This window comes from Gossypium hirsutum, chromosome A05, assembly GCF_007990345.1.
Source record: "Gossypium hirsutum isolate 1008001.06 chromosome A05, Gossypium_hirsutum_v2.1, whole genome shotgun sequence".
Lineage (NCBI taxonomy): Eukaryota > Viridiplantae > Streptophyta > Magnoliopsida > Malvales > Malvaceae > Gossypium > Gossypium hirsutum.
This window is the reverse complement of record NC_053428.1, coordinates 10086677-10110239: the sequence shown is the minus strand read 5'-3', so window position 1 is coordinate 10110239 and position 23563 is coordinate 10086677. Positions and strand designations below refer to the sequence as shown.

Sequence of the window (23563 nt, the reverse complement as noted above, 5' to 3'; positions counted from 1 at the left end):
TGGTATTCATAATTTTTCCCAAACATATAAATACTTAATATAGTTTTTAAACAAATCGATTCCCAATTTAAATCAAGAAGGAAAATTTTTTGAGGCTATTTGCAAAAGTCAAAATTTACAAATGCGGAAATATATATATTATTTTTATTAGGAATAATAATATTAAATTATTATTTAATATTATATTTTTCTCTTTCATCTTTCATCTCCGTTCTTTCATGTTCACTTCTCTCTTTATTCACATAAGTAAAAATAGAAGTGGAGGGGATTTAGAGTAAATGTAAAAATAGAAAAAAAAAACAAAATAAAATTTGTTGCTGAAGAAGAATGTGAAAAACCTTAGAATTTGATGAAAAAGAAAAAAGAATATGAAAAATTGGGGGAAGAGAGTAGAAATGAAAAAGAAATAATAATAAAAAGACTATGTTCGAAGAAGAGTGATGGAGAAAGAGAACGAAAATAAAAATTAATTTAATTTTAATATATGTTTTTAATTTCATGTAAATGATTATATAGAAAAAAATTACACGTGGGGAGTTTCGATTGAAGTGTTTTTTTAACAAAGATAACAGTAGGGTCATATTGGTTACAAAATTATAGATTAAGTATATGGTTTGACAAAAAGAAATTTAAATACCTAATTAGAAAAAGTTGTATAGTTTGAGGGTTGGTTATTAAATTAAGCCAAATAATAACAACATATAGTCCCTACAGTTTACAGAACAATATGGACCGAATTGGGCTTTTGTAAAATAGGCTTCCCTAACATTATCAGATGGCTCTCTAAATTTCGTGTAATCTGCCTCGTATTTAATGGATCTTATTCCATTGTGAATTTAAAGAATTAGGTCTCATTAAATATTTTGGATAATTTTTTAGGTTAAAATATGTTTTAAATTTTAAATTTTAGTTTAATTATTTTTATTGTAAGGATTTAGTCTTCTATTGATTTGATTCATGCAAGTTAAAATTTTAGCATCATTAAATTATTTTTAAATTCAGGTTTATTATAATATTATTTTATTTTTTTGTCACATGATTAATAAGTGATGATTTTTCTTTAAATGCTACATCAATAAATTTAAGTATCTAGCAAAAAAAGCTTAATGATATCAACAATTGAACATTTTGAAATCTTAAAAGTAGATAAATTAAATTATTAAAAAAAATCTCAATTGTACAAAAAGTAGAAAAACTTGAAGCATATTTTAACCTCTTTTTATCATAATATCAAGCGAGTTAACTATAGACGAAAGCTCTTACCACTGCTCCAATCAAATTTTAGCATAATAGTGTGAATAATTTTAACTAGATTAATTATTAATGAGTTACATTAGATCTAGGGGTATGATATTAACAAATTTTATTATTATGGTTGAAGTTTTTCTTCAAATGTTTTGACCATTAAACTCTTTGATGGATTATGCTCTCGGGTCATCCCTAAAAAAATGTTATTTTAAGAATAAAAAACGAAATATATATTAGGAAAATTCCATGATAAAGAAATAAAAAATTTCATGTCAAGAATAAATCAATAAAAAATATATTTCACATTAATAATGATTAAACTTGTAACATTTATTTTAATGTGATGCGATAGGATACCTGTTACAAAATAATCAAATAATCTAAAACTTTCATGCATATAAAATCTTTTAAGAGGGCGAAATGAAATTTTAATTTTAAATAGTTTATATCCTTATAATTTTTAAAGGATTAAATTAAAATTTCATAATTTTAAAAGGGGAAAAGTGCAATTTTATATTTACTAATTTAAAATTTTAAAATTTTTTAAAAAACCAGAACAATAAATTTTCATTTTAGGGGGTCCAGAGCCCCTGCCAGCCCCTAGATTCACCTTTAACCATCATTATTTTTATCAACATAAAGAACCTTATTTAGGTTGCTCATGCACTAACATTGTAATATCCTAATTTTGGGCCTAGTCGGAATAGTGGTTTCGAGACCACAAATCTGAGATAGAAAGAATTTTTTTTATAATTATTTTGAGGTCTATGATATGATATGATTGCATGATTGTGTGAAAAATTCATGAAGAAATTCTATGCATAAAGTGCTTAATTTGAAATTAGGGACTAAATTGAATAAATTGAAAAACTTGTGTTCTAGAAGCATTTTGCATAAAATTGAATTAGATTATTAATTAGAGGTCCTTCCAGAGCAATTTGACCAATTTGTATGTCTATGGACAAAAATTGGACATGGATGGAATTTTTGGAAAGTTTAGTAGTAAGGGCATTTTGGTCATTTGGATATTAAATGAAATTATGTAGTATAGGAAGTTGTAGATAAAACGGAATAAAAACGAGGTATTGAGACCTCGAATTCATAAACCGAGCCATAAATATTTTTAGGAATATTTATGGAGTGTAAATAAGTTAATATTAAAGTTTCGTCAAGAAATTTTAAGGTTTCGGTAATTAATTAGGTGAAAAGGACTAAATTGAACTAAGTGCAAAATTTGTGAGATGTGATTAAATAGCTTAAGTATTTAAAAAGATGGATTTAAAGAGCAATTAGACCCAAAGGTTAATGGCTGGACGGTTTGGGTATGAAATAAGCAAGAAAACAATGTGAACAAGGGGCAAAATTGGAAATAGCATAAAAGTTAGTAATTAAATAATGATGTAATTGAAAAATCTAGACATTTCTTCATCTTTCTCAGCCATAAACGCCGTAGCAGGTCTACTATGCTGGTTTTTCATATTTTTGCACCATGTAAGTTCAATTTTTACTTTTTCTTAGTAATTTTTATGTTTTTGTGACTTTTACAATTAGGTCCAATCATCTAATTCATTAGTTTTTGATTTGGTGGATGAAATTGGAAGTTCCCCTGGCTGAGTAAGGGCATTTTATGATGAATTATTATGAAATTGAAGTTCTAATTTCATATTAAGGTTGTTTTATTAAGTCATTTTGATAGAAAATGGTATTTAGGACCTAATTGTGAAAAAAATTGTGAATTGGATGTTGGTGTTGAAATTCAGAATATCAAAGGTTGTGAAATAGTTTATAATGATAAAATAAAGAGTTAATTGAGAAAAATTAGTTCAATTTATGGGTGAATTGAGTAGGGACTAAATTGTAAAAACTATAAATTTTGGGGTAAAAGTGCAATTTCGAAATTTGAACAGCATAAATTGTGAAGTGAAATAGAAATCAAATAAATGCTAATGAGTATAAATAATTTATATTATAGATCAAGAGAAACGAGATTCAAGTCGTGATCGAGGGAAAAATAAAGTTTACGAGGAATAGGCTTGATTGCTAATATTTTATATCGAGGTAAGTTCATATGATTTTTAATAATGCAATGTGTAATTTAACTTTTTGAAATGAAAATTTCATGAATGATATAGTATATTATTGCATATAAAATGTCATTAAACTGTGATAATTGTAAAATGATATTTGAATAAAAGTACAAATTAAATGGAACAACGGACTTGAGTACTTTCATTCAGTGGCTAAGAAGAATTGACGGAAAAGACCATGGTTGGACCATGGCAACATGTGAAATGTGATTTCCGTATAAGACCATAGCTGGGCTATGGCTTCGGAGAAATGTGATATGTGCTACTGTATAAGACCATATCTGGGATATGGCATCAGTGTGATACGTGATCCGTGTAAGACCATGGCTGGGCTATGGCCTCGGTATGTGATATGTGACTATGTGCAAGACCATAGTTTTACTATGGCATTGTGATAATGAGGTACTCAACTCCGTAATCGTTCCCTAATTTGATTATGAACGAAAATGTAAAATGGCCCGAAAAGATTAAGAATTGGTGAATACTATGAAAATGACACGATTTGGAATAAGTTCTTGATACTTGATGACATTGAGATTATGGATCTATGCTTATGAAGCATAATTATGTGTTCTTACCATGATGGATGAAATGATATTGTATGGATTTAGTGAATAATAGTGGTGAATGAATAAATATGGCCTTGGCAGTTTTGGGTTACTGCAGTAGTGTAAATTTTGAAATTCACCATAAATTGTGGAAATTGAGTTACGGGCTGAGTAAAATATGAGATTAAAGCCTGATGAGTCTAGTTTCATATAGAGGAAACGGTACATGCAATTGGATTTTATGTTATGAGATATTTAAATTGTTGTGAGACAGAGTCTGAATGACTTCGTGATCCCCTGTTCTGATTTTAGAAAATCATTAGAAATTGTACAAAAATAATTATGAGTTTTAATTTATATATTTAAAATCCTTATCGAGTCTATTTTCAAGATGGATAGACGGGAACATCATCCAAGTCCCGAATTATGAGATAAATAATTTTTAGTGAAGAGAGATCAGAACTGTTGGACAGCGAAACAGGGGCTAATTAACAGTTTATATCTGTCATCAATCATCGCATACAAAAAGGCTGCACAGTAATATTCCACTATAATCCGGCTATAAACGAGGGCATCGAATTTTGGATAAGCTAGAACAATTTCCTTACTTGAAGGGAAAAAGCCTGCAATTGTTGTCCACGTAAATCTGAATCTACAAAAAAACTCAAGGAATGGAAGAAAGAAAGGGTTGCCCACCATTATCCCCCTAAAAAAAAGAACAATATTTACAACAGGGCCTTTAATTTTGTGGTTCAATGGTGTATTGGGAGAACTAGATAGCATCCTGTATCTTCATCATTCATGTTCATACTATTACCAAAACTTTTTTTAAATTTGCAACATTTTGGGTAAATTTTTATTTCTACTTACTGACTCTAATGCTAAGTTAGACACCCCTTATTAATCAATCAAAGTCGTGAGAACCTGTACTCCAATTAATACTACGTTACTGTTTACCAGGTAGCAATGAAATATCTAATGTTAAATTCAATTGATGAAAAGTTGAATGTCTGCAGCACTACTTATGAAACAAATAGCCGACTAAGTTTGTTGTCTAGTCAGAGAAGGCGCGGGGTTTGTTGCAAGGCTGTTAATATTTGTCGTGACAAAGCAAGACAAAAAAAGAAAAAAAGGGCAAAACATTAGATCGGGTGGTCGACAGTCTCGACGTGAATGAACACCTAACTCTTCCATTCTGTGCGACCAACTTGCAAATCTCATTTCCCCCAATTTGATGTCGCCTCGCCCCTCTTTTTCCTTGAGATTCATGCATAACCAAATACAAATTCCAATCGCCAGTTGTTACACATCACATAAACAGATACTTTCCTTCATGTTCATATTCATTGTTAAGCTTCTCATGCGATTGGGGGAGTTTGGTTAATTTATGGTGCTCACTGGTGTAATGTGAGCTTGTTTCTAGTTCTATCAAAGTCAAAGCAGTAATGGATTTCGTTATCCTTTGATCCTTAGCATTTAGCTACTTTGGTCGACCATGAGCAGTGATTAAGAATCCTCAAGGACAAGGAGAAAAATGTAGAACTGGTCAAACACATTGCATGTGATTTGGCGTAGACACAAATCAATATGTTTTGAAGGCTCAAAACAAAGAACATGGATACATGATGCAAGCCAACTAACAAACAACCCAAGTTGCGCGAAAGACTGCGAACATGCGTGGTGTATGAAAATTAAAAAAGAAACAAAAGCAATTGTACAATTGGTCTTTTTCTCATGTGCTATTTGTGGGTCAGATTTAAGGAAAGGTGGTCCTATTTAGACAGCTGATCGCAAAACATGAAAATATGATTCTTTCTCCAACGCCAACCAACTTAAGTGGGGGAAATAATTAGTAAAATTCTGTATGGCATCAGGACATTTGCTTTCCGTTTTGTGATGAAGATTTGGTCATCGTGTAGTGGGGTTTTTTGGCATGTTAAATTTTCTGATGCTTCATGATTGCGGTTCTGAATATGAATTCAACGCTTAAAAGCATAATAGAATGCAGTTGGTTGACAAATGATTTTGTTTTTGACTTTCTACCCTTAATTCCCCAACCAACCTTCATTATTACCACTGCATCAGCAACAGTACGTTATACTCGAATCTATTACCCGTAAGAAATTGGCTAGCACGCATGCCATCCAAGCTAATATCCTCACTAGGCAAGTTTTGAGTTATAGCTCAATTTCCAACTTTATCTACTATTTGCTTCACTGATCTAAAAATAGATGATTGCCCTTCTTCGAAATGCTTAGTATTTTCACCTTAGGTGTCAGAGCTTCAAAACTGGCCAGGAAGAAGGCAATGTAGATTATAAGTTAATCTCAGAATCAAGCTTGGCAACAACTAATTACCCAGAATCATTCCAACTAATGAACTAGTTCTTACCCAATGGATACAAACTAGTTCAAATAACATTTGAAGGAACAATTATCAGAGAATTGTTTATAAAGTACATCCTGAATTTACAACTCTAAGGTCAACAAATATCAAATATATAAACAAGTTACAACAGAGTCACTGCCGTGGGTACAAAAATCCCCACAAAGAATGGTCAGTAAAGTCTAAATCATGCCAAAAAATATCCCAACTTCCACCTTGACTGCATCTGGTATCGCTTTTGAGTCTCAAAACACCTCCAATAACTAGCTCTAAACGAATAACTCTTGTACTGAGAAACTGTCGTCTCCTCACATCCTAAAACGATCAGTAAACTAGGAGGCAGAGTCAATTCTATGAGTTAATTGAATTGGTTGCCCACCATTTAGATACTAGCAAAATCAATACTGCCCCAGCTGAATCAGCATCACACTAATATCATCAGATGAGCCTCGGGAAACAGAAAGGTCGACAAGCTTTTTACATGCAGACAATGGATTTTGCTTATTGATGCCAACACATGAAGGACGAGCAATGTCAACTGCTTCTTGATTACTAATCTGGAAAAGGAAAAGGAAGAAGCTGTTTAAATTAACATGAATAACCATCCAGCTTAAAGACAGTAAAGATATGAAGTATATTAAAGAAAGATGCATAAAGTAAAATTCAATAGCTACCTTATCCCACAAGCCGTCAGAGGCTAATATTAAGAACTCGTATTCAGGTTTGATGGTAACGATCTTTGTCTCTGGCTCAGCTGTTACCCACTGTTTAAGGTGATGGTCTCCAATCCCCCTGGAGACGGCTAGGCAACTCTGAATCCTCCAAACACCGCGGCATAAGTCCACATAGCCACCCTGAAAAAACACACATCACATAATACATCAGTCACAGTCCCAATATACACCAAGAAAAGGTCAAGAGTGATTTATTTGAGAAACCACTCACCAAAGTCTCAATTCTGTTTCTTTCATCCTCCCTTGAAGGTCGGTGATCAGAGGTGAGAGCTTCAGCAGCACCATCCCTGCTCAAAACAGCGCGACAATCACCAGCATTTGATACAACAAGGCTTCCATTTTGGATCAAAGCTGTCACACAGCATGCTCCACCGGTGACATCTTCCTCTAGAAACTCAGCATCTGTCTTCAAATAACCTGCTTTGACAGCTTCCTCTACCATGGTTTCGTCTTTTCTCCCAACAACTTCATCTAAAATGTTCTTCTCCAATTTCAGGGCTGCAAATTCAGCAGCTTTAGCACCACCATGTCCATCAAAAACACCAAAAAAGGCCTGCAATTATCATATAAAACCAAATAAATCAATCACACTATCCATCTTCCTTCTTTTTCATTATTTAAAACCTTATTATACTAAGGGAACATTCGTACCAATCAAGTAGAATAAACAAACATAAGAATTTTTCCTTCGAACTATTCTCAGCCCTCCCCCTCTCTAAAAAGAGAACCGCTTTTTCTTTTTATTCTAATAAATTCACCCCAAGCCTAAGTTTCTTCGCAAAATTTCGAATTCTCAACCTATGCTATATATCGTTTCTTTCATCCAAACATAAAACAACTCAAACGTCCTAAAATTTAAATATGAACCAATCAAGAACCATAAAATTACCTGTTTGCAATCTCCTTGAAGTTTAACAGAAGCTGAAAACCTATCTTCCATAACCTCTCTCCTTCCCCTTTTACAATAAACAGAATATCCACATCCCTCTCTTTCCACCTCTCTCATAACTTCACACGGCGTCGCCGGCACCCCAAAATGCAACGCCGTCGTGGCCATTGGTATATCCAGCCTCGTTGGCCTCTTCCTCTTCAATATCGCCGACGCCGATCGCGGACCAAGACCCGCAGTTGAACCCGAATCCGATGAAGACGCTGACGTTGAAACAGAAGAAGATAATAGAGACCCGGACGGAGGTTTTTGAAGGCGAAGCCTAAAAGGCGAACAAGGGGAAGAAGGAGACGACGAAGGTTTGAGGTGAGTCAACGATAAATTCAAAGCTTCGGGCGACGGAGAGATGATCGGGGTATTGTTACGGAAAAGAGACATGGGCGGGGAAAGCGCCGGAGAGTTGGATAGGGCAAGGGAGCAGGACATGGCGTTTATGTCTTGCAGCTTATAATTCCTACTTTCTTTGTACAACGCTGGAGGAGGGAATATAAAGGGCTCCTGGTATTAATGGCTGTACTTTAGAAATTTTGACCGCAGACTTTGACTCTTTGAGGCAGTCCTTCAATGTGTTGAAAGTCAAGGTTACCCCCATTCTCCCGCAGCTACATTTGGAGATGTTGGTTTTGTTTAGAATATTTTTCTAAATTAGACTAAATATAATTATTTTACGTCTAACTAAGAATAAATTTATCTTTAAAAAAAGAAGATTGTTAAATAGTAAGAATAAAAATGGAACGCTATATTTGACTACTTAATGAATTAATTATTGGATAAATAAACAATATAATTAATGATCTTATATGAAGTGAAATACTCTCATCCCTATTTTTTGACATCTGAATATTAAATAATATGTTTCTTGTATTAGGCCAAAAGAGTGGTTGAATAAGAGCCAGAAGGGCAAAAAAGGAATTGGAGTGACCAAAAAGCCATACAAAGAAGAAACACGTAAACAGATATACATTACGTATTACATGTCATACAGTGTTTAAAGAGTGTGTTTGGGTTTCACTTGTCCACTCTACACGGACTCATCAGTTTAGAAGCTCAGCTGCAACTGCTGTTCCTTGTTGTTATTGTTAAAATGGAGAGGGGCGTATCTCTCCGATTACCACCTTTAGTTGGTGAAGGAGAAGATAAGATTCCAGAGCATCCGATGCGAGCTTCATCACCTCGTCTGAGCGGGTGAAGAACAAATAAGTTGTCCCATAAAGCCACTCACATCATTTATGAGTACAACCCGGGTAGTATATGGGTGAGCCAGTGTACTACTGTACGTATATTGGGGAAAAAATTAAACCATGAGAAGCAAATTATTGGCATGGTGGTGGCGATGATTGAGGAATTCTGGTTATGGGTGTGAGTACTTTTCCTTGGTGAATAACATTTATGCCAAATTTGAAGAGGACTGATGTCTAACTCAGTCGGATGGCCTCATTTGTGCGTCAATTTCTCAACTAAAAAGCTGACAAATGATTCGTGCAAATTGCTTGCTGCCTGCCTATACCACTGAAAATCAGGAAAGGAATTGATGCTTTAAATTGTTTATTAAGTTTGCTTTTGATTTTTGTTTTTCAAGGAAGGGAAGCAATGCACTAATTTCTTCTGCAGCTGAAAATTGTGTAGTGGATGTGGAATCATTGCGTGCTAATTATCAAATTTCTGGGGCACGAGTCTTGACCCAAAATTGACACGCAACAGAAAATCTAGAGACTTGTACTACTTATTCTTGGGCCGTGAATGTGATAACCTTTTATAGCCTCTACCCTACAAGTGTGTAGTAGTCCAAATATAGAAGTAGAACAGGAAGCAAAGAATCTGAGTCAAAGCAAAGTGCGACTCATTGAAGGTGGGAAGAAGGTCTTTGGTCAAGTAAAACTGCTAGCTTTGTTCAGTTCATAGCCAGTACTGTCTCCCGTGTGGACTGCATCACCTTCCTCACTGCCGCCTAACTTTTCAACCAAGTCTTTCATCTACTGCACTTGGTCGGTGGAATATATTGCCCTAAAAAATCATGGCTTCTCCTGTTTGTTTTGCTCTCACGGATTTAACAACTGAAGTGTATCGTTATCTGCCTCTGTTTTAGGCCTCGTCAGTAGTGATTGTAACACATAAAAAACCAATCTGCTTCTAGTACTTTGCTTTGCTAAGTTCAGTGTTGATGATTTCTCTGATATCCTCTTCCTCAAGTGATCCATCCAGAATTTGAGCTGCTTTAATTTACCTGTTGATTTGTCAAGCTAGATTAGAAACAATTCGATTGCTTATGCTGGGGCTTAACCGATTAAATCCACCCATCCAGCTTCTAGAAACCATTTTTTTAATATTTTTATAATTACAATTTAAAAAATAGTAAATATATTATTATGACCAATTTCTTGTTTTAATTATGCCAACCCCAGTATAAATTTTTGACTTGACTACACTCATGTGAACTTGATTACAATATATACATTTTCAACTAATCACGAGTTGATGGACCAGAGCAGAGTTTTGAATTTTATAATTGGGCTTTGAGGCCCGCTAAAATTATGTGACTTGTGAAAATGATTTCTGGTAGCCTTTCAATTTACTCCTGTGAATTTGCCATTTAATTTAAAGCAGAAGGCTCATTCAGGTTGCTTTTTTAACAAGTAATAGCGAATGGAAAATGTTTCCCAGATCCTTGCAATGTGGAGGGGCTTGGAAAGGGACAAAACCATCATTAGTTTTGCTTTTAGATGAAATAGCAATAAACAAGTTTAAGTGGGAGCAGATAGATAAATAAAAGAAGCTTTAATGAATATACTAGCAATTAGCATAGAAATATAAATATATATATCGAGAGAGAGAGAGAGAGAGAGAGAGACGAAACATAAGATGTAAACAATAATACTGATGATGCTTCCCTCAACCAAAAAAGAAAAAAAAGAGTAATATAAATATGATCACACATCATTACACAAGTAGCAGATCCTGATTCTGATTTCGTGGGATCCACTAATCCGACAAGCAAGCCCCTTAAACCTTCTTGGTTGTTGGCCATACCCATCTTCCCCATTTCAACAACTCCACACCCAATCCCTTGTGCTCAAAAATCCTTCTATTTTTTAATCTAATCTCTTCCTTTCTCAAACACTCCACACTTACCAAACCAGCACAGCACACTTCTTAGTTAAGACTACATTATAGAAGCTAAAGTTATAACACTAGTACTGAATTTTCACATGCCACAACAATTGCTAATTTGGACAAATCAATTTCAAAGCTCCCTTTCACATCATGGAGCAAAAAACACATGTGAAGAAATCAAGGAAAATAATAAAGGGAGGGAAACAGGAGAGAAACAAAATTCTTCACCCTAAAAACATTGGCAAAAAGCCAAGAAACAAAGCTTTTCTTTTTGTTCTCTCCAAAGAGTTAAACTAGAAGTTGGATGATTGCTTCTGTGAAGCAAACCACTGTACAAAAATGCTGAGATCAGTCATCTTTCCCTGATAGGCTGATTTTCTTCACCCTCACTAACCCTATAATTAAGAAGCTTAAAAATGGTAAATTTTATGGAATTAGTAGCACCATTCAGACTATCTTGTTTGTAGCCGCAGTCAATCGAGAACTAATCGTTGGTACTTGGTTTCTGTAGGAGAATCAGGGCCATCATAGAGACTCCTTTTCCTGTTTAATTTACCACAGGTGTTTAGAGAGTTGCAAGCGTTAATGCTGGGGAAGGAGTCTTGGTGGAGGAGTTGTGGGGGTGGTGGTGGTGAAGGAATGGTCACAGGTGGGATCTCAAAGGACTCCAGAGGTGGTGGTGGGTGTCGCCATTGAGGCAGTGGTCCAGCTAAAAGAAGGGTTTGCAAGAGCGGACCAGCTTTCATCACTGCCTGTAAAAGCTTTCCCTTTTCAGGCAATGGCTTATCAGGCACAAGCTCCATGGTTGTTTGTGGCATGGACTGAGGTGGTAGTCCTTGTGGTGGCAGTTGGGGTGGTTGAGTTGGGTCAAGAACAGGGGATGAAACGATGCTTCCCTCACAGTCAGATGATGAGAAGCCATTGTTGGAGTCTATTCCTTTTATGCGTTCATCCTCAACGCCAGAAACTCCAGAGAGAGGAGAAACTTGCTGTTTTTGTTGTTGTTGCTGCTGCAGTTGATGAAGCATGAGTTTCTCAAGAAAAAGTCTTTGGCATTTCTCCTGTGCTTCATCCCTCTCTCTTATTGCCTTGCTTAGCAACTCCTTGAGTAGAATTAATTGATCATCTCTCTTTCTTAGCTCTTCCTGAACTGCCATCCTTGTCTGTTCCAGCTCCATAGTCGTATAGAAAAGAGAATACCTAAGCTCTTCCATTGTCTGCGTAGTTAGAACACCCAATTTAGCCCAAAATTTCAAACAAAACCAAATGAAGCTGAAGAAAAGAAACAAGAAATGTGTGTGTTACCTACCTTTCCTTGACAGAAGTAAGCCAAGCTAAGAAGAGGACCTCTCTGACTCTCCATGTCCTCAGAGATGGAAACCTCAGTAGAACTGAACTAAAAGTGAAAGTGATTTCTTTTGCTGTTCAAGTGTGAGAATTGAGAATAACAAGAGAATAAGAGAGGATAAAGAAAGGTGGGGTTTATGAGTGGTTTCTCCCATTCTTATAAGAAGGGGCAGCAACAGCAACTGTTGTTTTCTTTTTCTTGCTGCCCCTTTTGTGGTTGCTTTTTATTTATTTATTAATTTTAATAACTAGGGGTTGGACAAAAGCAGAAAAGGCCAAAAGCCTACCAATTACCCAATTCTAATATCCTCTCCCATTGTTGGTCAGTTCTTTTGAAGTCACTCCAGTCCAGTTAAACCATGGCATGCCCCCAACGCCAAGTAGCGTGAACAATCATATATCACCATCATATACGAGAAAAGCCAGTCCGCTCTTCCTCTCTGTGCTTTTTACTGACAACTTGCCGTTTTTAACTTTAACCAATAACACCTCATATCTTTTGGTTCTATCACCATTTCCATGTCGCTTTTACTCTTTTAGCAACCTTACCTAGATGAATTTACCTGGGGGGGGGGAAATCCACCGAATTTGTTACCTTAAAAATTGCATGAATGAAAGCAATTTGTTAATTTATCTTTACTTTTGAACCTTGATTTGACAAATCAGTTTGAGAGCATGGGAGATTCTCTGTTTGGGGCTTCTGCCTTCCCTGAAAAATTAAAAAAGGTTTGAGATAATACACACGCTCTTGTACTAGCTTCTGAGATTTACTAGTACATGGTCATGGAAAAATGCAGTTTTGAATGTTCAGATTAAATGTAGAATATTGTTCCCTTAATTTGGGTGATTAAGTTGAGTTTTTTGAAATGATGAAGTAAATTATATGTTTTCTTGATTAGATTTTGAAAACCAAGAGTAAAGTCAATAAAAATCATTCTTTTTACCATGAGGGTAATAGTTTGACACGTGTAGAGATTATAAAATCTACAGAAGGTCAGAAGCAGTTGAATATAGTTAGAATAAGATGTAATGGCCCTTTGTTTAACATTACTTTTTGGTGTTAGTAAATACACCATGTTTGTTTTCACTTCTTCATTTGTTTTATTAGTAAATCAAATTTAGGAAATTGGAATGGATTTTTGTTTTATTGGCTTGAAATAAATAATCTGAGTGGCGGAATAATTTCTGGGCATGCCTTCTGAGTTGAGTTGGTAGCAAAGAAACTTTTTTTATTTTTTATTTTTATTTTTGTAAATTCCAATCATATAGGCGAGTTATAGAAAGACAAATAGAAAAAAGAGTTGCAATGTGAAGATGGAGCATGATTTTATTTTTCTAAACTTAGGAAAGCAAAATCAGTATGGCTTTATTAACAAACAAAGGAAAATGTTACAACTCCATGGAACTCGTTTTTGACTTAAAGAATATTTGCATGTGCATATTTTCTTTTTCTTTTTTTTTTTTGGGGGGGGGAATAGATTACAGTTTTTGGAAGACTATAAATGTAGATAATTCCTATCTTAAAATTTCTCTTTCTTCCTGTGTTTTTGTCCCTCAATCATGTTCATATACTTGGAGTCAATGGTTCATTGTTTCAATGGTCTATAAAAGGAGCTGGTAACCAAACTTTCTCACCAATATTTTCCCGAGAAAGCTAATGGACCCAATTTTGAACGATAAAAGTCGTCATTGTTGTAAAGTGGAAAGCCTTCCATTTGACTAATTCATGACCCTTTTGCCAGGAAACAAATTTAATTTTTTTTTTTACAAAAAAAGAAAGGAAGTTGTAAGCTAGGGATAAGATAAGTTATAGGTATTAGCATTTGAATTTTTTATAAACATGCCACTTGATAATGAATTATTAATTGCAAAAACCAGTCATAATCGGAGACACATGTTGGGTACAAAGTCTTAAAAGAGGGTGCAATGTAAAGTAGTAAGAACAAGCCTTGAAATGGTTTTGCATTAAGTAAATAATTGAAGGAGGAGAAAAAGAATGGTGAAAGAGAAAATCCAAGGGAGTAAAATCCAAATGAGAAGGGGTTAGGGAATAAAACGAGCGCCGCGGCTGCCTTTATGTCCCATCTAATGATCTAAAAGTGAGTGATTCTCTTTATGAATGGGCATTATTGGATGGTTTTAACTTTATGAAAATCAACCTGCATATGTGGGCTTGCCCTAGGAAACGGCAAACTCAAGCATCAGACACAACAACACAATTCACGTACCACCTTTGCCTCCTTTGACACACAAATACTGTGTTTTTGTGTGTGAATCATTACCCTTATTTCTTTTATTTCTCACTGATTCTGTCTTCCATTTTCTTAATTTTGGCCCTTAAGATTTACTTATTAATTATACGCTGATCAACTTGTATAAGATTGTAATTGATGATTTTTTATTTTTTTTAATAAAGAGAACTTGACTTAATATAGTTATCTCTCTCTCTCTATGTATGTATACATTTTTAATTATTACAATATACTGTGTGTTACATTAATTGGCTCAATACTCGATACATATACCTTAACTTTCAATCATGCATTAGCAAATATATAATTAGCAAGTTGACTCCATATGCATGTAAAGTAGCTGGAAATTGATTATTTAGTTCTCCAACAGTTTTAACTTCTAACTGTACCCTTTTGGATGTGTCTAACAAAGGCAGATTCCAGAAAATGTCTTTGTTGCGTATTTGATTTGTATAGATTTAACAGTAGACTTGATTGTAACTACATTTTAAAAAAATTGGATAAATAAAGTCAGCTAGCCCATTATTATTTTAACCTTTTTGTAAGGTAAACAACAATCACTGGGTTAAACTGGTATAGCTAGCCTTTGAGGTTTTCTTTAATATAGGAATCTATGATTTGCATTATTCTGATTTCATTTCAACATTCAAGCGAACAATGTTTAGTGGGGTTTAGATAGAAATCAAGTGGAGTTGAAAATGGAGCTTGTTTCTTGTGATGATTCATTATATGCAAAAGGGAATCCCCTAAACACACACCAATTGCATAAATGTCTTCCCAAGTATCATTTTGCTTATGGCATGTGCTTTGTTATGAGATACCAATAATCATGATAGTCATAATTATTGTTTTAATAAACCGAATAAATTTGAAAGATATGGTTATATATCCTTAAATAAACCCTACCCCTTTAGTTGCTCCTAGGATATATATGTAAAAAAAGAGGTCTTACTCTAATACACAAAGAGGAGACCAGATTTATCATTATAGGATCACCTTTACCAACAGAATATGATGCTTTATACCATTATTAATTTTCATACACAATACTTACCATGTAATCTAATCTGAGGGACCCATTTTTTTTACACCATATATATGCCATTCGCCCCCACAATATCGTCTTTGTTGTAGTGCCTAAACCAAAGCAAAAACATTTGGTCTGCCAAATTAGGGTTTCATTATCAATAATAATAAACTAAACCCGTATCATTGGATATAATAGCAAAACAAAGAAGCGTGCATTTTACACAACCAAGGTGAGTATAAAGCTATAATGAACTCATCAAGGCCAAGGGTATGGTAGTTTGAAAAATGAATAACGAATTCCTTTTGGGACAGTTGAAGGAATCAATTATACGGAAAGTTAAGTTGTTAAAATATACGCTATTTCCTTTGACCATCACTTTGTTAATCATCTTATAAGTAACAAAAGGTTACTCATGTTTCTTTGACTGTCACTTTTTCAGGCATGTTTTTTGTACAACAAAATAAAACCTTCATCTTGGATTGTTCCAAGAGTGTGCAATAAGTTCCGTTTTAAACTTTCATCCCTTGTTATGCTGTGTTTTTTCATTTCAATTACTATTTACGTATACTGGAGTTTCCAAGTATATTAGCAGATGCCCTGATTTATTGTTTTGGAAGCGTGACAACCAAAGTACTGTTTACATATGAAGCTGTTCGGCCTCAACCACCAAATCCAGTTGCTATATCTATCTATATTTGCATGTGACACTAGATTTTCTTCCATGTCTAAATACATGGAGAATTTATAATAAGTGTCATGACATATGACCATATCAAATCAATTTGATAGTATATGATTGTAGCACCACCAACAAAAGAAAACTTGGGAATCTATATTTTAGAATCTAAGATATTCGTGAACTATTTTTTTTTAATTTGTGATTGTTTTTTACAATAATTTTATTTTTAAAAGTTAAATATAATTTTTTTATAACAATGTAACCTACATAATCTACACTTATATATTTCTAATACAAAATAAAGAGAGCAGAGTTTCATTACATAAAAAGGTGTGGAATATTAATGTATAATTATAATTTGATACTCTTATTAATTTTTAATTTTTAAATATCATTGATTTATTAATGTGAGTTATAAAAATAAAAAATTTCCACCTATCAATGTATAAAATAATCATCCTTCCTGTGAATAGTCTGAAGTGGGGTCTCAACGGCTACTACCTGTCGGGTGGGAGCCACAGGGGACATCATGGTTGCCAACCCTTTTGATTAAAACGTGTGGGGTCCCATTAGCCAAACAGGAAGATTGTAAAGGAAAATTATGGAAAAACATAAAACATGAATAAAATAATATATAGGGGGATTGCATTTGCGATTTGCCCCTTTAATCTTTAGGTGGGTCGTCAATCCCATCTCAAATCATATCATTGCTCTGGATATTTGGAATCCCAAGTGGTCGTTATGCAAAAGCTATAAAGTAAAACAACCTCTCTAACCCAAGTTTATGTTGTTGTAATTATTATGCCTATTTTACTCTCCTTTACTTTTACTGTTAGTATAATAGCATTTTAACAATTTTTTTTCAATAAAGTTGTTAAACAAATTTGAAATATAACACCTATTTCCTTTAGAATAATTAATCAACTCTTTGGGTCTAATTTACGGTTTAAAAAATTAATTTTTTTTCAAAATTTATGGCTATTTTTAAAATAAAATTATCTTTAAAATTTAAATTTATTTTTTTTTTTAAATTTTTAATTACTTAAATTTCATGAGTTGACTTGATTGTTAGAATGTTCCCTTTCTAAATGTGGTTTGAGTTTGAATCGCACTGGTCACATTAATATTAGAATTTCGCCCTCCTCTTATAATTCATAAAAATAAAAAAATTTAATAATATTATCTCTAAAATTTAAACTTCAATTTTTTTAGACATAAAATGTGACTTGCCACCACATTAAAGGTAATAACTCATATTTTAATACGCTAACTGAATTATTGAGTAAACTTACTATATAATTCCCTACATAAATATTAAGAGTTTTCCAAAAGTTATCTGTTTTGTGTCATGAAACATGTCTCCTTTTTCGTTTTGTGTTATATTTTATGGAACATGCTTAATTTCATTATTTCATATTTTGACTCTTAAGAAACATTTTTTTTCTAAAGAAGGAGAAATTTGCTAGCAAATCATTATTTTAATCATAATAAAGAAACCTTCAAATATTTAACTTTTTATTTCAATTTTGATATCAACTTCCTTCGCTTATATATTAATTTGTTAGTTGTTGACTTCCTTGGTTTAGACGTCGAACTTATATTCAAAAAATTGTATGTTTATAAATTACACCGAAAATTATTTTAAAATAATTTTATTTTTATTTTGGTCACTTTAATCTAAGTATTTTAATTAATATAATTTTTTAAATTAATCTCTATTGTTAGAAACATGTCATAAACTCTTTTCATATTTGAAAATCAAAATCAAAAGTAAAATAAAAATAAAAATCTATCCTAACATGGTTGTTTGAAGATTCTTTATCTGAAAATCGAAACTTCCATAACCAGTTAACCGTAAATACAAAGTTGAATGTGATGATTTGAAACTTGAGAGTTTTGTGCGTCATTGAAAATTAATAATTCGTAATTATGATTGAAGAGGAGTTTGGTGTTGACATGATATTTAAAGGTTAATTTTGAAATTTTTGAGAAGGTGTGATTTTTAAATCTAAAACTCGTAAAGGTTGTCATGTTAATTTATGAATAAATTAATAAATTATTCATTTTATTGGCACAGAGAGGATCTTAAAAAATAACAAAAGATGGTGTTTTGGGAATTATTAAGGGTATTGTCAATTGTGAGACTTCAGAAAAATTGTAAAATCAATCTGTCTATTTAACACCTATCCGACCATGGTGTACTTAGGGGTTAGGCTGGGAGGATTGTATTCAGAAAAAAAAAATTGCAACCATTCTTCAAAAATTAGAAAAACAACAAAAATAAAAATAAAAGAACAACTTATTGGAACAAACTTAAATCAAAGTTTGATGTTTCACAAACTTATAATGTTAGAATATACGTAGTTTCTATATTACAAATAAAAAAAATTTTGGATTAATTATAGAAATGTCTTAGTTTTAATAATAATAAAAAAACATCACATTCATTAGAAGATTAAGCAAACTGTAATCACCAGTAGGCTTGGCGAGTTGGGAGTTCGCTAGTGAGCCTGGTGAGCGGTAGCCACTATGTTAGGCCAAGAGTCAAAAGTAGGAGTAACCTAGTAGAGTTATACCAAAATTAGGAACTCAACTCATATTACAACACCATTCATGCACATAACTATATACTACTTCATATTCTGTTATTCTCTTCAATTCTTTATCGAAATCAATTGAAACCAAATTAGAGATTTAAACCTATGATTGAGTCTTAGCTTGATTAGCATTGATATTATTGCTAATGTAGGATGTGGGTTCGAGTATGTTGAAACACATCATCCTCCTATTTAAGGATTAGGGAGAGGCTATTGATAGTTCGTTCTACTTCTTATATGAAAAAGAATAGATATAATAACAATCTATAATGAGATTAATATTAAAAAAAATTAAATCTAAATAACCTCATCCCTTATAAAAAAAAAGCTAGATTCCACTTATACTAGTTGATTCGTATTATCAAAAAATAACAAGTGAAAATTAAGTCATGTAAAGTATTAAATATATCAAATTTCTAAAACAAGAGAAGTTGCACAAATAAAGGATTTATTTAAATTAATAGTATAATTTTTTAATTTCACAAGTAAATTTTAAAAAAAATTATAATGTGTTTTATATACATTTATTTTTAGAATTAATATTTGATACATTAATCATGTACTTTATTTTATTCTTAAGTAGTTTTAAAAAGATTTCATGCGTTTTTTAATTATCTTTTTATATATTTTTATATCTTTATAAGGCACTTGTAAATTTTTAACCCTACTTGTGAATTCTAAAAACTTTATTGGTAGTTTACCAAATATTTTTCATTATTTTAAATATTTTATTTCACAAATAACCTTATAAAATTATCATCTATCTTTTTAAAAAAAAAATATTTTACTATACTCTATAAGATATCTTAACTGCTTATAAAATCTAAAAATTACACCGTATCAAATATTATTCCATGTGTTATTGGACACTTTCTTAAAATTCTATTCACAACATATTAAATATTTTCTCATATTTTATTTCATTGTTTTTTAAATATTAAAAACAAGTCCGAACGGTCGGGTAAAGTAACGCGTTTTGGGTCTCAAAAGTCTAAATAAAACGACGGCCCATTTTGTCCCCTTACCTGAATGTCATTTCAAAGTAGGCTTAATAAAATCATAAGAAATGGGAATCTGCCACGTGGTATGTTACTTTTATTTATTATTGTTAAAATATCTATTAAGATCTTCTTAATGGACATATTTTTCCATTAATCTATGTTTAATTTCCACGGTTATATTGAATGGTAACATGGGGCTGTGTTCCATCAACAAAATTGGGATCCATCATACGTTTAAATAGAATAGAAAATATTTACTTTTTTTCATATTAAAAAAAGAAAAAGAAAAAAAAAGAGAAAGGTGTTGGTCCCACACGGTTTTGTTATTATTCTATAATGTCGTATCAAGTATTAGTTTGTGATGTAATGAAGAATTCGATGGTCTAAGACTAAGAGCTCACATGCCATACACAATTACAAATTTGGTAACTACCCACTAATTTTCTGCTTATAATATATATTTTTTTTACAAATGATATGGTCACGAATTTAATATAAAGTAGTACAACAAACATATACTATATTATTACATTTGTGTTTAATATTTTATATTGTGTCTGTCTCATGTATAACAGTATTGATTAATTTGATATAATTGAAAGTTAATTTTATAAAACATCATCAATTAATAATGTTATTTTAATATTTTATATAATTTATAAAGAAGCTAAATTATTTTTATTCTAAAAATTTCACTATTATAAAAATAAATTATACACTCCCACCAAAATTACTTGCACTTAATAAATAAATAAAACCACCGATAACTAAAATAATCATTACTTATATTTTTTTTATTCCATAAACACTTTTAAAATATTGTTATATATATTTTTTAAAATATATATATTTTTTAATATTTCACTATATCTATATAAATTACTTGCCAATATTTTTACTTGCTAAAAAAATTTCAACATATTAAAGAATAAAGATTGAAGTAAAACCAAATTTCATTTGAACTTGATCTGATATAGAAAATGAAATTGATTGGAGCCAGCAGCATTTGAACAGAAGCCCAATGGAGAATAGGGAATGGGAAGGCCTAGATTTCTAACTGGGCTAATCAAATCCAAAAATGGAAAAACACAAACAAATCCCAAATGGAGTGAAAAAGGATTGTTGGATCGCTTCAAAATGCCACATTTTGTTTCTTTTACAATCCTGCAGTCAACTAGATGTTTGGAATAAACAACAGCATGTAGGGATAGATAGATTACGACAGAATTAAGTTCCACAAATAACACTACATAGGTTACAAGTATTAAATTAGAAGAATGAAGCGGTTGGTTGTTGATGTTCACTCATTTCTCCGCATTTTGATATTAAGTGGAACTTCCTTGTATGACTGCACTTTCTCGACTGCTTTGCGTAATGGTAATGGCCTTGCAGCGATCGAACTTCTGCTTTCAGCTCTTGGGTTACTACAAGCTTCTTCCATGCTAAGAGATGAAGCTGCTAATTCATGCATCGGAGTATCAGGTTGAGCGCCCACATAGTCGAGGTCATCAATCTCAAATAGATTCTCTGCCTCTTGGGATTTAAACCTAGCAGTTCGCCGTCTCAAACAACGCCTACATCGTATGAAGTAGAAAATGAGATTGATTAAGCAAAACTTGGTTTTTTTATGTTTGAAGTAGGAACCTAATCCATCATGTGAATACTATTAGCTGACCTTTTATTTTCAGCCTTCTCTTTATCTCCACTTCTTCTGCTTGTGGTTGAAGGGCCCATAGCTACAATCCAACAGATTTTAGATTAAAATTAAAAATGCAAGCATTGGAAAATTTCAAGCCGATCGATCATCTAAGAATGCTAAAAGATTACATTGACTTCTAGCATTACGCCTTCTGTTGCGGGTACAAGCCTTGTCATCGTCCTCAGCTGCGTGGTCAGTATTTTGATCGTTGATATCCGCTTTCCCCTGCTCTCACAAAAGGGTAAATTTCTTTAGAGCCTAAAATGGCTCAAATTCTAACAAATAGTAGCAAGAATAAATTTCACCTTTCTTTCCAGGTTCTTAGCTTTGAGTAAAGCATCCTTGCATACAAGCTCATGTTGTAGGGCTTTCACCTGAAAAAGATTGAAACCCAATTATCCAGATTGAAATGAATAGGTTCAATACTCCTGCAAGTCATAAAGCAGTTTTTTTTCCCAAAAAATGTACCCGATCTCTCCCTAAATTAAGCTCCTGAAAAACCAGAAAAAGGAAATCAATATTAATAATATAGCGACTAAACACTTGATAAATGAAATCTTACTTGGAAAAATCAAGAGAGGCAACAGACCGCTAATATTTGACTATTGGATTGAGCAAGGTTCCAATTCTGTAGCTGTAATTTTTGCAAACTAGTTCTCAGATTCTGCAACTCAGTTCCACTTAGCTCAATAATCTTACTGTTAAATTAAAATGAAGGAAAACAAAAGTTTTCTACCATTCATTTAATGTCAGAAAACTGGGGAAAAAAACTTTAGGACTTGGTAGAACATAAAAAAGGATACTTTCTCTCCTCAACGACTTCAATCAGTGTCATCTTTTCCTGGTTCAAATGTAAATAACTCCATTAAAGAAAAAGGAAAAGAGTAACCCAAAGTTAAACGAACGTTACACAATGAGTAAAAAGAAGATAAAAAAGTAAACAAGACCCGGATAAGAAAATACCTTAATTAACTGATTAATGTAGTCTTCAGCAGCAGGGGGAATTTGTTGAGGCTTTTCCTCTTGGTTTGAAGGTTTTGGCTGTGACTGTGTATTGGTGATATCAGACAATCTCTTCCTCATTAAGCTCCCTAAAGATGATCTTTTCGCCATTCTTTCGCCCCCCATCCTGCAACCCGGAAACCCCTAAAACTCGCTATGTTAAACAAGACCAATATAACGAAAAAAGGGGGTTTTAACCAGGAAGCTATAAAGATCTCAACTTTATTCTTTAGAATGAAGAATAAAGAAGCAAAATTTGAAGTCTAGTTTGAATGTGAGACAAAAGATTGGATTCGCAGAGAATAAGGGAAAGATTAAATGAAACGAACGGAGAGGGAAATAAAGAGAAAAACAAAAGAAAAAGCAAAGAAGCAAAGGCAAAGTGGTTAAGTAAAAGAAGATAAGATAGGCGGCATGAGAACTCTAACGGCTTCCCAAAGCAAAGCGCCAAAAAGCCTAGGAAGGCTGTTTAGTGGCTCCCCATTCCTCCGAACCTAATTTTAAATTTCCGAACCTTATTCTCTTTCCTACCTTTTCAACTTACAAAGATTTGAATCGAATGGCAATCAGGAGCACTGATGTTCTAAGTTTCTACGAGGTTAAATCAGAGGTTAATTAATATTTATAATGATTAATTTTGGTTGCAGTTTAAGATTTGAAACATGGGTTAGTAGTTAAAAAAAATTATCATTTTTTTTTATAAAATTTATTTTACTCTAATCCACATTTGTTATCATCCTAATTGTGTATGTGGGATCTAAATTTACTCTCTATTCCATATTTTTCATTCTCATAATTAATCTGTATTCAAGACATAATTAGATTAACTACTCCAATAACCTTAGAAAATACAACATAAACATGATTTTTAGCAGCTAACCAAATATAAAAACC

The 23563-nt window shown here is 32.7% G+C and overlaps 3 protein-coding genes across 5 annotated transcripts; all 3 read right to left on the bottom strand.

Annotated features, from left to right (window-relative positions):
- Window positions 1–6256: 6256 nt before the first annotated feature.
- On the bottom strand, window positions 6257–8569 carry LOC107958544 (probable protein phosphatase 2C 25). Its single transcript, XM_016894359.2, has 4 exons — window positions 7892–8569; window positions 7214–7555; window positions 6943–7122; window positions 6257–6825 (listed from the first exon to the last, which is right to left on the bottom strand). The coding sequence occupies exons 1-4, from the start codon at window positions 8375–8377 to the stop codon at window positions 6667–6669; spliced, it is 1167 nt and encodes a 388-aa protein (XP_016749848.1). The 5' UTR covers window positions 8378–8569; the 3' UTR covers window positions 6257–6666.
- A 2621-nt stretch (window positions 8570–11190) lies between these two features.
- On the bottom strand, window positions 11191–12608 carry LOC107958545 (arp2/3 complex-activating protein rickA). 2 transcript variants are annotated; one of them, XM_016894360.2, is made up of 2 exons: window positions 12372–12608; window positions 11191–12279 (listed from the first exon to the last, which is right to left on the bottom strand). In XM_016894360.2, the coding sequence occupies exons 1-2, from the start codon at window positions 12423–12425 to the stop codon at window positions 11536–11538; spliced, it is 798 nt and encodes a 265-aa protein (XP_016749849.1). In that variant the 5' UTR covers window positions 12426–12608; the 3' UTR covers window positions 11191–11535. The 2 variants fall into 2 exon arrangements, with proteins under 2 accessions (XP_016749849.1, XP_016749850.1); XM_016894361.2 differs by having other exon boundaries at window positions 12368–12524.
- An 8464-nt stretch (window positions 12609–21072) lies between these two features.
- On the bottom strand, window positions 21073–23181 carry LOC107958547 (shugoshin-1). Of its 2 annotated transcripts, none has more exons than XM_016894362.2 (8): window positions 22631–23181; window positions 22471–22508; window positions 22257–22365; window positions 22136–22159; window positions 21973–22041; window positions 21796–21892; window positions 21644–21704; window positions 21073–21542 (listed from the first exon to the last, which is right to left on the bottom strand). In XM_016894362.2, the coding sequence occupies exons 1-8, from the start codon at window positions 22793–22795 to the stop codon at window positions 21269–21271; spliced, it is 837 nt and encodes a 278-aa protein (XP_016749851.1). In that variant the 5' UTR covers window positions 22796–23181; the 3' UTR covers window positions 21073–21268. The 2 variants fall into 2 exon arrangements, with proteins under 2 accessions (XP_016749851.1, XP_040969218.1); XM_041113284.1 differs by having other exon boundaries at window positions 22471–22527; window positions 22631–22764.
- Window positions 23182–23563: the final 382 nt, after the last annotated feature.

Excerpts from the sequence above, each read along its gene's own strand:
- LOC107958544 (XM_016894359.2), bottom strand. The coding sequence starts at position 8,377 with ATGTCCTGCTCCCTTGCCCTATCCAACTCTCCGGCGCTTTCCCCGCCC. Across the intron at positions 7,123-7,213 it reads GAAACAGAATTGAGACTTTG|GGTGGCTATGTGGACTTATG; the intron begins GTGAGTGGTTTC and ends GTGTTTTTTCAG. Across the intron at positions 6,826-6,942 it reads CTGACGGCTTGTGGGATAAG|ATTAGTAATCAAGAAGCAGT; the intron begins GTAGCTATTGAA and ends TTCCTTTTCCAG.
- LOC107958545 (XM_016894360.2), bottom strand. The coding sequence starts at position 12,425 with ATGGAGAGTCAGAGAGGTCCTCTTCTTAGCTTGGCTTACTTCTGTCAA. Across the intron at positions 12,280-12,371 it reads CTTACTTCTGTCAAGGAAAG|ACAATGGAAGAGCTTAGGTA; the intron begins GTAGGTAACACA and ends CTAACTACGCAG.
- LOC107958547 (XM_016894362.2), bottom strand. The coding sequence starts at position 22,795 with ATGGGGGGCGAAAGAATGGCGAAAAGATCATCTTTAGGGAGCTTAATG. Across the intron at positions 22,160-22,256 it reads CCAATAGTCAAATATTAGCG|GAGCTTAATTTAGGGAGAGA; the intron begins GTCTGTTGCCTC and ends CTGGTTTTTCAG. Across the intron at positions 22,042-22,135 it reads TTAATTTAGGGAGAGATCGG|GTGAAAGCCCTACAACATGA; the intron begins GTACATTTTTTG and ends AATCTTTTTCAG.